The 15,256-nt window shown below is 46.5% G+C and overlaps 1 protein-coding gene across 1 annotated transcript in view; it reads left to right on the top strand.

The window, feature by feature from the left end:
• The first annotated feature begins 701 nt into the window (after positions 1-701).
• Positions 702-15,256, top strand: part of JAZF1 (JAZF zinc finger 1) — a 347,639-nt gene continuing 333,084 nt past the window's right edge. The window contains exon 1 of the mRNA XM_045495170.1: positions 702-1,056. Within this exon, the coding sequence (XP_045351126.1) occupies positions 942-1,056 (115 nt within the window). The 5' untranslated portion in view covers positions 702-941. The remainder of the gene's footprint in view (positions 1,057-15,256) is intronic.

The raw sequence follows: 15,256 nt of genomic DNA, 5'->3' as shown, positions 1-15,256 counted from the left end.
GTGCTGTTCTTTCTGCTGAAGAGTCTTGCTTCCAGGGTGACAGATGGGTCAATTCCCAGAACTGAGCTGGGACAGTGGGGTGCTGTAATTTGGGAAAATGAAATCATTTTAGTTTTTGTCTTCCCAAAAGGAGCAGGGAGTGTAACAAACGTGGTACATATGTAAAACACGGGCGATGCACTTGACAATCAAGAAATCTATTTTGAAATTTAAATAAAGCTAAGGTTTTCTTTTGGCCTAGAGGGAAATTTCATTAAAATCAATTAGTTCGTACAAACCTCCAGAGAAAATGACTTAAAAAAAAAAAAAAAAAGGTTTAAGGAGCAAGGTGCACACAATTACCTTTCCTGGGTCCCCTGTGAATGTCAGTGTCACACCTAGACAGGTGGCCAAGTGCAAACAAATGTCCCCGAGTGGGGCCTGGGTAGCTCCCTGAGTTCTCATCGCGGGGATGCGTGTGTAATTAATAGATGTGTATATATGACGAATGTAATATACATAACCAAGGAAGCTCCAAACAGATTGCACGTATTACCAACTGTGAAGGGCAGGCCGAGAGAGAGAAAGTTGGTGGCAGGAGCTCGCAGGTGAGGCCTCAGTCCAGGAACCGAGGTTGGGGCCGCACAGCTGTTGCCGCGCGCCCTGGTCCCTCCTCCCAGCTGCAGCGGCCTCACCCCCCACCCCCACCCTCCCCCCGCCGCTCCCGACGCCGCCGCCGCCGCCACCGCCTCCCCTCTGCCTCCCGGTCTCTCTACGCTCTCCTTCCATCGCCTTAGCCCCCTCTCCCTCCGTCCCGTTCTCTCCGCTCCCCTCACCCCGCCTCTCTCCCCCTCCCCCAGCCCCTCCTCTCCTCACCCCACCCTGCCTCCCTCCCTCCCTCCCTCCGCCCGCCGGCCCGGCGCTCGCAGAGCCGACACCAGGGGGGCTCTCGATGTAGCACCATGACAGGCATCGCCGCCGCCTCCTTCTTCTCCAATACCTGCCGATTCGGGGGCTGCGGACTCCACTTCCCCACCCTGGCCGACCTCATCGAGCACATCGAGGACAACCACATCGGTAAATGGCCCGGGGGTGGGCGGGGGTGCCCGGCGCGCGGAAACTCCTGCCCAGGCGAGAACCCCAGAATGGCCAGGGGTGGCCAGGAGGGAGGCAGGCGGCGGCGGGGCGGGAGGGTGTGTGCAAGCCCGGGGCGTGGGGGTGACGGGATGCGGAGGCGCGAGGTGCCTGGGGCGGGGGGGGGGGAGCGGGGAGCGGGCTCGGGTGGGGGAGGGGGGCGGGCGCCCCGAGGTGCCGGGCCCGGCGGGCGGCCGGGCTGGGGGATTCCGAGGGGCGTGCGCGCCGGCGGTGAAGTGGTGGGAGTGGGGGTGCGCCGCGGCGGGGGCTGCGGGAGGAGGGACAGGGCGGCGAGGAGATGCGGCGGCGGGGCCGGGCGCCGGGGGAGGGGGCGCGGGGTGGAGGGCGCGGCTGGGCCGGGCGGCCGGCGCTGGGCTGGGGCGCGGAGTTAGTTGGCCCGGTGGTCCGGGCGGCCCGAGGCGCCGGGGGCGGCGGGGGGCGGGCGCTGCACGCCGCCCGCCGCTTCCGCCCCGGCTCGAGCTGTCAGGGCTCGGCGGCGGCTGCAGCCGCTGGGAGGTGGGAGCGGGGGGGCGGGGGTGGCTCCACCGCGGCAGCCATTCCGCTTCCTCCTCCCGCCGCCGCCGCCACTGCGTCCTGTCAGCGCGGGTTGCTAGGTGTGGTGCGTCGGGAGGGGGCGGGAGCCGGCGGCCGCGGGCGGAGGACGCCGCTCAAGCCCTCTCTCCCGGCGCCGCGGGGCTCGCTCGGCCCCGCCGGGGACGCGGGCCTGGGGGCCCTGGGCACCCGCCCCTGCCCTGGCCTGGCGCGGACGCCGGGGCGCTGCGGGCTGAGGTCCTGGGGGCGCCGGCGGGCCGCGCCCAACGCCCCAGGCCGGGCGGCCCCGGAGGCCCCTGCGGCTGTGTGTGCTGGAGAGCAATCCCCCGGGGCCGCGGCAGGGCATTTAAATGTGCCCCGGCTCTGAGATTTGCCTTTCAAATGGTGCTAGGCCCGAGGTGCGCCGGCTACGCCCGGGATCCGCGGCGGCGGCGGCCTGCGCAGCGCCCGGGGCGTGGGGGACTCGGTGGCCGCGGGGGAGGGGGCCCCCCGCGGGCAGGCCGCTTCCCTTCCTGCCCAGGACCCCGGGGCCCTTCAACAAGTCCTTGAATTCGCACAAGTCTTTGCACGCATTTCCGTACTCCTATCCGGAGTCCCTGCGAGGGGAGATGGGTCGGGCTCTTCTGGCTCCGGCGGTCCAGCCACCTGCAGAAGGTGTGGCTGGTGCCCACGAATTGTCCCGTGTGTGCTGGAAGATGAGGGGACCGCGTGATGCCCCATCGGGGCTGTCTGATCCGGAGAACCTGTAAATTAACCCCAGAAAGCCCTTTCCAAATGAATGCTGTGGATTCAGCCATGTGGATGCAACTCACGTTCCTACAAAGTTGTGAGAATAAATCACGACTGCTGTGTTTATTTATGCTCGAATAAAATGAGGCCGAGCCTTATGCTCTTTTGCTTGGTATAGTGCTTTCTCTTTGCACACAGTGGTGCTTAATAAGGGTTGAATGCTAGTTTAGCATAGGAAAAGAGGGGCAGGGGTTTCCGGAATGGGGAATAATCATTGAAAATGTCTACCGAATGTCTTTAAAGAGATAATCCTGATGAGTAATTGTCCAGGTTTTGAAACTTACAAAGTTTTAAAACATCCACATGGTAGTTAACGCCATTTCCTCCGATGGAGGTGTGAGATTAGGCAAGTTTTGGTAGTCTTAAAAGCAGGAGTTTAACAAATTTGCTGATTCATAGCATGATTAAATAGTCATAACCGCAGGTACTTTAAGGATAAATCAGTTTTTTCATGATGAGCAGTTCAAAATAATAGTAAGACTTAAGTAATGCAAAGTTCCAATAGTAATTTTGTCAGTTAATTTACTTCCCTTGCTTTAATAATACATAGAAAACAATATACATAAGAAATATACATTATATAAATATATAAATAGATAATATTTCCCCACTTAGGGCTGTCATTGCATATCCCATTCACTTTCGCTAAGAGTTATTTCAGGATAAGCTGTAATTAAGGTGAGTAATTAAATTTTTCCCACATTGCCTGCCTGCTTGGACTAGCTGGTTAAAAGAAAATATAAGTTTAAAATGTATTAAAGGCGGTTTTCCTTCTTGAGGATTTAGCTTGTAATCAATTAGAAGATGGTTTTAAATGGTTGGTGGATCAAAAAAGCTTTTTAAGTTTGCAGAAATTGTTGTTAGTATTGGGTAAACATTTTCCCAGAGGGCTAAAGGTTCTGTAAAGTTTTCTGAAACTCAGCTTTTAAGGGCCCTCCCCAAAGGGCTAGTTCTTTTCTCTTAATGAAAATATTGAAGAATTAAATTTATAACAATAGTTATGACTTAGGCACACTGTGTGGCAAGACTACCCATGACTGTACTTTGGAATTAGTTTAAAACCAGCCAACTTTATGGAAAGTAAATGCTAAAATGAACAAATACTTGAAATTCCCTGAATGAAGAGATGAACTTCAACTGTTGGGTGCCTCTATTGAGGAGAGGCCTCTTAGGGGGCTTTCAAAAACAGCCCTATATGCGCAAGTAAGAACTGACCGCAGGAAGAATAAAAACAACCTGATTAGTAGGCAGTGTCACATAAATACACTTGATGAAGGGTCTTGAGTGCAGATATAGCAGACCAAGCATTTAGTGAAAGCTCTGTGTGTATTGTTAAGTGGTATTTATTGTTTGCGGTTTGGGCTATAAGGTTTTGGAGGCAGATGTTTATTTTTCCTGATTGACTTACTGATTTCGCGGCCTTGTTACTGAGTGGCCACATTAAAAAGATGCTGGAAAGGACTATTAAAAGATCTATGTTAATATTATCCTTCATTTTTGCACGGAGCTTGTAGTTAGCGATCACGAGAGTACTAGAAATATGTTCAGGTAGTGGTTCCATTTTGGGGACCTTTCTGAGTTATTACTATCTAAGCGCTAGTCAAAATTCTTGAGCAATAATGCAATGAAGACTTAGGGGACTGTGGCGTGTTTCTCGCTTGACAGATTTTTCAAGGCCTTCAGTGCCCGAGGCCCGTAGTTTTCATTAAAATTGTATTTTTTAATTCAGATTAATTAAGTGCATTAAGTTTAGAATAGCTGTCTCTGTTCTGTTACATATGTACATGTAGCTCCTGTTTTTAACCATTTTCCTGTACCCATAGGAGAAAGGATTTGGGGCTATGTAGAGCCACGGGAAGTGTGATTTTTCCCCGTCCTCTGTCTTAGCTCTCTTCTTCCTGGAGGAGTGCAGCACCTGTGTTCCAGAGTTTGTCCTTGCCTTTTTTTTTTTTTTTTAAATTTTTCAATGTTTTTATTTATTTTTGAAGGAGAGAGAGAAAGCATGAGTGGGGGAGGAGCAGAGAGAGTGGGAGACACAGAACTGGAAGCAGGCTCCAGGCTCTGAGCTGTCAGCACAGAGTCCGATGCGGAGCTCGAACCCACAAACTGTGAGATCATGACCTGAGCCGAAGCTGGACGCTCAACCGACTGAGCCACCCAGGCACCCCTGTCCTTGCCTTTCATCGCTAGGTTGGTCCTGGAGCACCTGTCTTTGTGTACAACCCCCATATCCCAGCTGAAGCCCTCCCCTCAACTTAAATTGCCTAGAAATCCCATAGCCCTGCAATTGTGAAGTGTTTCTCTATCAGCTTGCTCTCAATTCATTCATAGCCCAGCTCTGTTTCCTGGAGACGGGAAAAGCTGATCAAGATTTGTTTGCTTCTTACTGTGAGTAGGTACTTGAGTTTGTAGGAACACTCTTGACGTGCACATCCTGGATAGGTGAAGCTGAACTGGTAGCTAGGAATCTCAGAAACACCAAGGGCACTAAATTTAGCACTGAAGGTCAATGTCACAGACTCATGAAATGCCTGCTCTGTCCATGCATCCCAGTGCAGAGAAATCTTTTGGCTTTTGGTTTCAGAAAGGCAAGTATTTAATCATCCTTACTAGATTTAAAAAAAAAAATGTTTATTTATTTTGAGAGAGAGAGAGAGAGAGTGCATGCCAAGTGGGGGGAGGGGGGTGGAAGGGCATAGAGAGAGGAGACACAGAATCCCAGCAGCACAGAGCCCTATGTGGGACTTGATGTCGCAAACTGTGAGATCATGACCTGACCCGAAATCAAGAGTCGGACGCTTAACCAGCTGAGCCACCTAGACGTCCCCATTCTTACTAAATTTGATTATTTGGTATATTTGTAAACGTTCCTCTGCATTTTGAATTTACTTATGTCATAATATTTAGCATCTGTTTTGTACCAGGCACAGTTCTAGGCTCTTGGTATTTTTTGGTGGCAAAGATCCTTTGGGGAGTTTATTTTCTAGTGGTGGGAGATAGTAAGAAATGAGCAGAAGAATAAGTTAAGTAGGATGTTGGAAGGTGTTTAGCAGTATGGAAAAGAGAACGAGCAGGCTAAGGTGGATTGAGAGGAGGAATTGTTAGCATTTTTAATTGGCTGGTCAGGACAGGCTTCACTGAGAATGAGAAGCTAAGAGGTAAGCCAAAACCTTGCCAGAAGGGAGGAAGTTAGCCAGGAGGACACGAGGGGAACATCAAGGTCTGGGCGGAGGGAACAGACAGTGTAAAGGCCCCGAGGCAGACCACACCTCTTAAACTGTAACAGAGAAATCTGACCCAATTCAGTTATTCTTGTGATGGTACTAAACTAGCGGCTCATTTAGAACTTTCCTCAGATGTTAGGAGCCTCAGCTTTGCTGTTGTTGACTCAGATTTTTCTGTAGAGGCCCCATTAGGAGATGAAATATTGTTGACCTAGTGACTCACTGTAGCTATGACTTGGTGGTTCTTGACCCTGAATGTCAGCAGGTTTCTTGTGAGTTTCTACTTGTTAGTGTCCTCATTTCCAAACCCAAGGTAAAAAAATCCATGCTGCTTCATGTCAGATGGTAGGTTTGTAAACCATCTAATTAGTAGAGATCAAAGTCCTTAGAAAGAAAAATCAGGTAGTTACTGTACTACCCGTAGTGTAGAATTGGGCTCCAACAATAATTTAGTAAGTATTTGCATTATCTTCTTAAAACAGCACCCCAGTATACTAAATAAATGGGTATGTAATATGTTAGTAAGCCCTTATTATCCCCACTAAAGTAGCTCTGAACTCTTGAAGGGAGGATCATCTGAGGGGTAGCATAGTGAACCTGCTTGCCTGGGTTTGAATATACACCTCTGACACTTGTCAGCCATTTGACCGTGGACAAATGGCTCAGTGGCACTGTGCCTCAGTTTCTGCCTCTGTTTAATGAAGACAACAGCACCTACCCCATGCAGTGGCTGATGATGATTAAGTGAACTAGCCTGTGTAAAGTACTCATTTACAGCACAGTCAGCCAATTTCTTTGCATTTTGTGTATTTACGAAATGAGTATGTTTGCAATCCTACTGTGAAAGTCTACATTCGAGGTGAACAGAAGGTGGGTTGTGTCTACCTACAACCATGTGAAATCGTCAGGCCTTTCCCAGGAAAGGTTGAAAATGGGAAATGGGAAAACATCCAATCGTCCAGATTGGGGTTGAAGGCTCGGGCCACTTTCTGTTCTTCGTGGCCAGAGGTACTTTAGATGCTGGCAAAGGCCTTTGCCACTGTGGACTGGAAAGTGGTGTCAAGGCCAGTGGCTTCCAACATGGCCTTTCCTTGTGGCTTGTTTTTATTTGGAAAAAGCCAGGACTAGAAAGAGGCACTGTGCTTGGAGCTTGTGGGCACATTCCCATGAGGACATTTCCTGTGGGGAGGAGGAATGACTGAATGACTAAATGAATGAATGAAAGGCTTGTCACTGCCTGCCCTGCTCTTTGCCTACACCTTGTGGCTTGGCGGTGCGATGCCCTGTCACTCCCTCCCATGGTTCCCAAGAAGGTCCCAGGTACAGAGCCAGGCAAGGTTTCAAGTGCATGCGTGTGCATACGTATCACACGCTGTGTGGAGGAACCCTAAATCCAAAACTTCACAGCATTCTCGAAAATCGTTTTTCCATTTAGCCGGTTCTCACCTCTAGTCAGATCACCCTTTATGGGACGTTGCTAGTGAACATTCTGTCTCCTAAGTTTCACAAGCTTCTGATTGTTTTCTTGTTGTCGTGTCCATGTTTTCTGATGTGTGACTGAGATGCACAGACAGAAAAACTGCCTGCAACTGATTGACTGGGTTGACAAAAGCCTCCATATGTGGAAAATAGCTTCCTTTAGAATGCGTCTATTTTGGAGACCTCTCCCACTGTGACAATACTAGAGATGTAAACTGATGGCGATGCTTCCCACTGATGACAGTGAAGAAGCCTCAAGGCTACAGCAGGCTGGTGACTCTTGATGCAGGGGGCTTTCCTCGAACTGTCTGGAAGCCAAAGGTCTTGTGTTTAAGACTGAGATCTGAGAGGACAGTTATCAGACCCCTTAAAAATCCTCCCTAATTTGTGGGGGCCCCTGGGTGGCTCAGTTGGTTGAGCATCTGATTTCGGCTCGGGTCATGATCTCGCAGTCTGGGAGTTCGAGCCCCGCGTCGGTATCTGTGCTGACAGCTCAGAGCCTGGAGCCTGCTTCGGATTCTGTGTCACCCCCTCTCTCTGCCTCTCCCCCGCTTGTGCTCTCTCACTCACTCTCTCTCAAAAGTAAATAAAATGTAAAAAAATAAAAAAATAAATAAAAAATCCTCCCTTTTTTCCAGCTTTTGCTCTCAGGACAAGAACCATACCCCACAATTCTTTATATTGCCTCTCTCCCACCCCCTCCTTATCCCTGCCCTCAGACCTTGACAGTGCTGATAGGGCCTGTGTACTACTGAAGTTGCTGGATTTCAGATAATACATTTTGTTTCATGATGAGGCAATAGATTTGTTCCATGTTGACCTCGCTCAAGTGTTGAATGGCACATGTTGTTTATTTAGAATCTGAAAATCAGAAACTGCAAATGTCAGAAATTTGTTGGGAAAAAAACAAGCCTTTCATTTAATGTGCTAAATCAGTTTAAAGAAAATTATATTTTCCCCTTGCACTAAGCACTGGAATGTTGCAGTCATTTTCACCTATTATTTATTTTTTTTAAAAGGCCAGCTGCAAGCAGGGACCACATTAATGGATATTCTCTTTAAGGATGAAGGCTTCCCAGTAGCTCTCTCTCCACTTTGGCAGGAGTCAAAGTGACTCTTCTTGGGTCACTGACTACAGACTCTCTGTCCAGCATTGATAGTCTCCGAATGGCCAGAGTGGCCCTTGTCTGGTTCACCCACTGGCCTCCTAAAGGAAGCCCTGTTCATTGTCTGCCAGGCTATAATGGTGACTTTCTTCTGAGATAGATCTCTTGAAGGGACAAGATCTGGACGCCATGTCGTTAACATGGAACGACTCACTGTCTCTTTGATATTATATAGAGAGTTGATGTATAGACATACTATATAGATAAATGACACATATAACATGTAAAATACATATACGTGTATAATACATATCTGAATATATTTGTATGTGTGTGTGCATGTCTCCACACCCACATATGTGTGTGTACATATATATATGTGTGTGCGTATATTTATATGTACATAATACATATATACATTTATATTATACATATACTTGCTCTCTTTCTGACTCCGTCAAAATCACTATGTATAGTGAGGACTACCGCACACATTTTTGAGCATTTACTATATGTTTGTACTTGAGACAGTACTTCCTGTCACCAAGGAGTTGAAATTTATTTGGAGAGACTAGATATGTACGGACTGAGATAAACAATGAGTAGTAGTAAGGACCACGGAGGCAGATTTATTATGAAGCCAATGAAGGTCAAGCCCCAGGGCCCCGCGCTTGGACAACACGTGTTTTATCACGTCTGAATACATTACCAGGATCCACACAGTCCTTTCCAAGATCCTGGAGGAGCCCTAGCAGTGTGCAATCGTGGGATCGTAGCTTGTAAAATTTGAACAAGTAAGATTAGCAGCGGTTGGTTAAAGTTTTTCTTTTCCACTCTGACATCCCCCCTGTCACCTATCTCCTTGGGTCCAGTGACATCGGGGTGGAGAGTCTTTTTGAGATACAGCTAGGGGGAAGTCGAATTGGGGACACACTTAGCTTGGGCGTAATGGTACATATTTCTGTGATTCATGGTCATCTCTGTGTCTAGTGAAGTTATTCCTAGCCACCTGCATATGGGAGTCACTTCCCAGGAACACTGCCCACTGTGCCAGCCCGCCTGGGGCCCTCCCACAAAGGGGCAGGGCCGGCCAGAGGAAGTATTGCAGTATGAATGTGTACTCTGACATCTACCAGTAGGAATTAGTTTGAAATGTATGGAGCCAGAAGCTAGTCTAGAAAATTCTTGTGTTTGTTAAATGTGTAAAGTTCTAAGCAGGGAGTTCGTTTCTTATCTAAGTGTGGTTAGGTGGGAAGTTCCTTTTGTTAGGAATATACTCCATGATGCAATATAATATATATGTATAATATTTATAGTATACATATATATATTGTATGTTTGTATATACTTATATATATTTATATATCATAAAATTATATATAATTATATATAATGCAATGTGAGGTATAAGTGTACATTTATAAATGCACTATGTTTTTTATGGAAATTCTGTGTTTAAGTTTCTTGCTTTTTTGACACAAGTGCGTCTGTATCGACAACAAAGATTATTGACAACAAACTGGCTAATGAGTGTCATCAGCACAGAGAATATTTGGAGTCAGTCAATGCACAAGAAAACTTGAAATGCCCTGAATTCTTACGGCTCGTATACGAAAGGAAATGAAAGTGTTCACAAATTTGACAACGATCCAAAAAATTTCTATGGCATTACTAATAAGGAACTGTGAGGCAGAAAGTAACTTTTCTGAATTATCAATAATTAAAAATAAGTATTGATCACCCACACTTGAGGAAAGAGTGATTTATAGAAAATACTAATGTCCTCATAGGGAATGATATTAACATAAATCATTGTTATATGAGAAGTAATCGAAGAACATGAAGCCCAAAAGAAATATATACAGCAGCGTGTCAGGTGGTTAATTCATTACTGGTTTCTTGTTCCGGATTTTGTGATGTTTTGGTAATGGTAGCTTTAAAAATTTTGCATTGTGTTGTGATTTCTTAATCTAAATAAATGATAACTTTTGTAATAATTTTGTATTTGTAACTTTTTTTTTTTTTTTTTCCCATAAAGAGGGTCTAAGTCTACAGGCCTCACAAAGCATGGATCTATTTCTTGAACCCAGTTAGGGAGTCACTACCCTGTGCCAAAGACTGTATTAACCAATTTTCGTACAATATTTATTTATTTTAATGTTTCTTTATTTTGAGAGAGAGAGAGAGAGAAGGCGCACACGGGAGGGGCAGAGAGAGAGAGAGAGAGGGAGAAAGAGAATCCCAAGCAGGCTCCACACTGTCAGTGCAGAGCCCTACGCGGGGCTTGAACTTCTGAACCGTGAGATCATGACCTGAACCAAAATCAAGAGTTGGATGCTTAACCAACTGAGCCACCCAGGCACCCCAATTTTCATACAATATTTAATTTACCCTCACTGTAAGCCTATGAAATAAATATTACCCCATCCTAGGAGTACTTCCAATTTGGAGGTAAATATGCTACTGTATTAGTTAAATACCTTATCTAGTGAGATACGAACCAGAATGTTTATTTTGGTAAGATTATAAAACAGAAATATTTTCCTGCAGAACAGAAAGCCTCTCCCACCTCAGATAGGTGCATCGTTATAGTTGGCTCTTCCCCCTTTGTCCCGTAGTGCCTGCCTGCCATACTCCATGGTAACCACTTGTAACCTTTGCCTCCCGCCATACTCCATGGTAACCACTTGTAACCTTTGCCTCCCGCCAAAACACAGCCCCTTCCTGGTGGATGGGCCTGGTCATCTTCCTAGGCTCTTCCTCAAGATGTGTTTTCAGAAATGAAATGCGAACGAAAATTGAGAAGTGCTTTGGACTGTGAGAAGAATAAGTTGCAGGGGTAACCTGGGGCGGTGAAAAACATCTTGGAAGCATTCATATATGAGGAATGATATATTTACGTGTTTGTAGGTATATATTTATGGGAGCCATGCAAATACCAGTTAGTCCAAGGCAGTTTATATTAAGGAAATTTGAAGAAGACTTTCTTTTTTTTTTAAGGAGATTTGGAAAAAAAAATCCATGCCTTTATTTGCACACTTGGGAACTGAACTTGGTTAGGCCTGTTCCACGTTGAGACTATTAGGAAGCTTCGTTGAATTATTTCTTGCCTTACCTACAATATTTGGTTGCCTAGAACAGTCTAGGGCTTCAACAATGCGAGGACAAAAGTGTACCTTGCTTCCTCTCACCTGTCTGCTAGGGCAGTTTGGTCTATAAAGGAGGCGGGGGGGTGGGGTGGGGAGTCGCTTGGCTTGTGAAGCTGGACAGAACTGGATTTTGAATCTTGAGTCCATCTACCTTTTAGCTTTTCCAAGGACAGTCTTCTTGTTTGTATCAAATAGTAACAATATCTACTGTGTAGGAAGCACCTACTAGTGAGGCACAGGCTAATTGCTTTTAATGTATTGCTTCAGAATGGCGCATGAGTCCCGTTTGACACTAGATACAGACCGAGACATAGAGCAAATAACATAGCAAGAAGCACATAGCCAGTCAAAGGCTCAGGGGAGTGTGGGGTAGGCTTTGCTCTCAGGTGTCCTCCTATTCCTTAGTACCTGCTCTATACAGCCTAAGCCGTGCCCTTGTACAAGATATTTACATTCTAGGGGAGCCCGGATGGCTCAGTCGGTTAAGCGTCCAACTCTTGATTTCGGCTCAGGTCACGATCTCACGGTTCGTGGGGTCGAGCCCTGTGTCGGGCTCTGCACTGACAGTGCGGGGTCTACTCGGGATCCTGTCTCTCTCCCTCTCTCTCTTCGCCCCTCCCTCGCTTGCACACTCACTCTGTGTCAAAAATAAATAAGTTAAAAGATACTTACGTTTTAATAGAAGGCCCTTGTATACCTGAGTGCTTGATGACGTACAGAAGAAAGGTTGGATTTCCAAAGAGAGCAGTTTGGGGAGATGCTTGGATGCCTGCCTTCTGGTAGAACTAGAAATGTTTCCAGACTCCTGGAGTTTACAGTGGTTGGAAGGGTCCACGAGCATCCCATCGAGCATCCCATCGTCACAATCACGACGGAAATAAGAAGTCAGCAGTTTTAAAGTGGTTGCAATTACCGTATTGTCTGAAGGTGCTAACTGGTTTCCCCTCCCTCACGGATCCTTATTTATCTGGGGTAGGGGACTCCTGAGAAACATAATACCTAACACTGTACGCACAAACTTCTCTCTGACTCCAGATCTCCAAATTAAAGCTTTGGCATTATGGTCACGTGTGTGAATTTAAAGTTGTGTTTGGACCGGTTATCACACAACGGGACCCGGTTGTAAACACTGTGAATTTAGAGCCAAAGCCCTAGTCGTCCTGGGTGTGCTTAAGAGCCCTTTCTGCCGGACACTTCCCTGGTGTCCTTTCCCGAGAGAGCACGTTTTAGGTCATATTACTCCATCACCAGGCCTTGAACAGCTGGCACAGCAGCACATCTGGACTTAACAATTGACGCGCCAGTTTTTTCTTACCTAAATCATCCCGTGAAAGCCTCTCGAATGCTAATTTAGCTGCCTGATTGTCAGTACCTGGTGTAATTATCTAAGTAATGGCAGAAGCAGGGAAATCTGTAAAGACATATTTGTACAGCTTACTGTTAAGTAAACTGAACACCATGGTAATAAGCATAAATAAGCCTATATTATGCCCGTGCTTCTTCAGGTATCAAACATCAAATGAAGGAAACGGGGTTTTGGAGTTTCTTTGGAAGCTCGGTGTGTGTTACAGAAAGCCTTCACCTCAGAAATTCTAGATTAACTTTTTCCAGGCCCCTCCTTTCCTCTGCTGTTCTCACTTCATTGAGATAATGGACAGGCTGGTGGACTGTGGACTAAAATACCTCTTCAGGACTCAGCAGATATCACACGGGCATTTCATCGGCCCCAAGCACTCTATAGATAGTTTCAATTTCAGATCTTTACCGAGGAGATCTTTTGATAGGATATTTTTAACACTAGACATCTGGAGTCTGGCACCAACTCTTTGTTTGACAGTGTGTGCTTTAATATGTCTCAATGTTCTGCCTGAGCTGGAAACTCCCTTTTGTACGTTGGCCTCACTTCAGCACTTCCAGGGGCCCACACCAAAATATTTGTTGTTTAAAGTGTGTGAACACCAGGGGCGCCTGGGTGGCGCAGTCGGTTAAGCGTCTGACTTCAGCTCAGGTCACGATCTCGCGGTCCGTGAGTTCGAGCCCCGCGTTGGGCTCTGGGCTGATGGCTCAGAGCCTGGAGCCTGTTTCCGATGCTGTGTCTCCCTCTCTCTCTCTGCCCCTCCCCCGTTCATGCTCTGTCTCTCTCTGTCCCCAAAAAAATAAACGTTGAAAAAAAAAATAAAATGTGTGAACACCAGACAGGAAATTTGGCTAAGAGCTACTAAGTTATGTGCACATTTCACTTTAGATGTTGGAAGAAAGAAATAACATTTTGTCAAAACCCAGAAAAGTGAAGGGCATCTTACATGTCGACGTAACCTATGTTGCAAAGTAACGAGAGTTGTTCTTATCTGTGGCTTGTGGCAATCAGTCTTATTAATTTATGAGTCCCTGTATGACAACGTGAGTTGTCCTCAGAATCACATGGGTGAACCCGGACAAAATGAGGACAGCTGGCTCCACCCCCAGAGCTTATGATGTGATTGACCTGGGGTGAGCTGGGTCTGAGCCCTTGTCAAAGTAGATTCTAATATGTTGTCAAAGTTGGGAACCCGTTGGTTCCCACTGATGGAGTCACTAGCATTGCGAAGATTGTGGATTTTTAAAAAAGGAGTAACACTTTTAAAGAGGTGTGACCTTTTGGGGTTTCCATTCTATAGCTGCAGTTTTGAGTTTGACTGGAGGCAAGCATTTAACTTAGAGCAGGTTTAAAAAAAAAACTTTTTTTGGTGCGCCTGGGTGGCTCAGTCAGTTAAGCGGCCTACTTCGGCTCAGGTCATGATCTCGCGGTCCGTGAGTTCGAGCCCTGCGTCGGGCTCTGTGCTGACAGCTCAGAGCCTGGAGCCTGTTTCAGATTCTGTGTCTCCCTCTCTCTGACCCTCCCCCATTCATGCTCTGTCTCTCTCTGTCTCAAAAATAAATAAACGTTAAAAAAAAAAATTAAAAAAACCAACAAACTTTTTTTATGTTATGTTTATTTATTTTGGAGCGAGAGAGAGACAGCATGAGCAGGGGAGGGGCAGAGAGGGAGACCCAGAATCCGAAGCAGGCTCCAGACTCTAGGTTCTGACCTGTCAGCCCAGAGCCTGATGCGGGGCTTGAACCCATGAACGTGAGATCATGACCTGAGCCAAAGTCGGATGCTTAACTGACTGAGCCACCCAGGCACCCCGAGCAGTTTTGAATATGGGATACCATCTCAGATGTGTAGTTAGAGCAGAAATGCCTAAGCTGCAAAACCTGTGTCCTCAACTTCTCAAACTTCATGCCCTCAGGACACAGTGTGTGTGTAAAGTGACAAGTTCAACCTACTTGGGAGTGGTGGGGACTCTGGCCAACTAAAGAGAGCCCTTGCTTTGCTTACAAAGAGGACTACTACTCACCTCCAGCCCCGTGCTGTCATGTTGGAGTGCGGGCCATTGTTGACAGATCCTTGTTGTCCTTATTAGAGGCTAAGAACTATGATTTTTTTATACGAAATATATCTTACATTGGTTTGCAACCAGTACAGATGGTTTTAAAACACTGTGCAAGAAAACTCTTCCACCGCCGCTGATCACCGTCTTTAATAAGATACTGACGATAGGCCATGTGTTTTAATGGAATACGTATAAATGCTGAGATGCACAGTAAACTTTGAAGACCATTGTTTCCAGCAAAGAAGCTATACAGACTACCGCAGGTGTATCGCTTCTCGGCCTTTTGGCTAAGATCAAGTGCAGACTACCGCAGGTGTAATGGAATTGTAGCTTATGCTTTTGTTTTGTTTTTTAATTGCCATTTCTTTTCAGGAAATGGTTAGCTATTTTTTTTTTAATGAAAACTTTGTGATGTCAAGTTTTCTTTG

Source organism: Leopardus geoffroyi, chromosome A2 (genome assembly GCF_018350155.1).
Source record: "Leopardus geoffroyi isolate Oge1 chromosome A2, O.geoffroyi_Oge1_pat1.0, whole genome shotgun sequence".
Classification (NCBI taxonomy): domain Eukaryota; kingdom Metazoa; phylum Chordata; class Mammalia; order Carnivora; family Felidae; genus Leopardus; species Leopardus geoffroyi.
The sequence above is the reverse complement of the archived record's forward strand: the minus strand, read 5'-3'. Positions and strand labels throughout refer to the sequence as shown.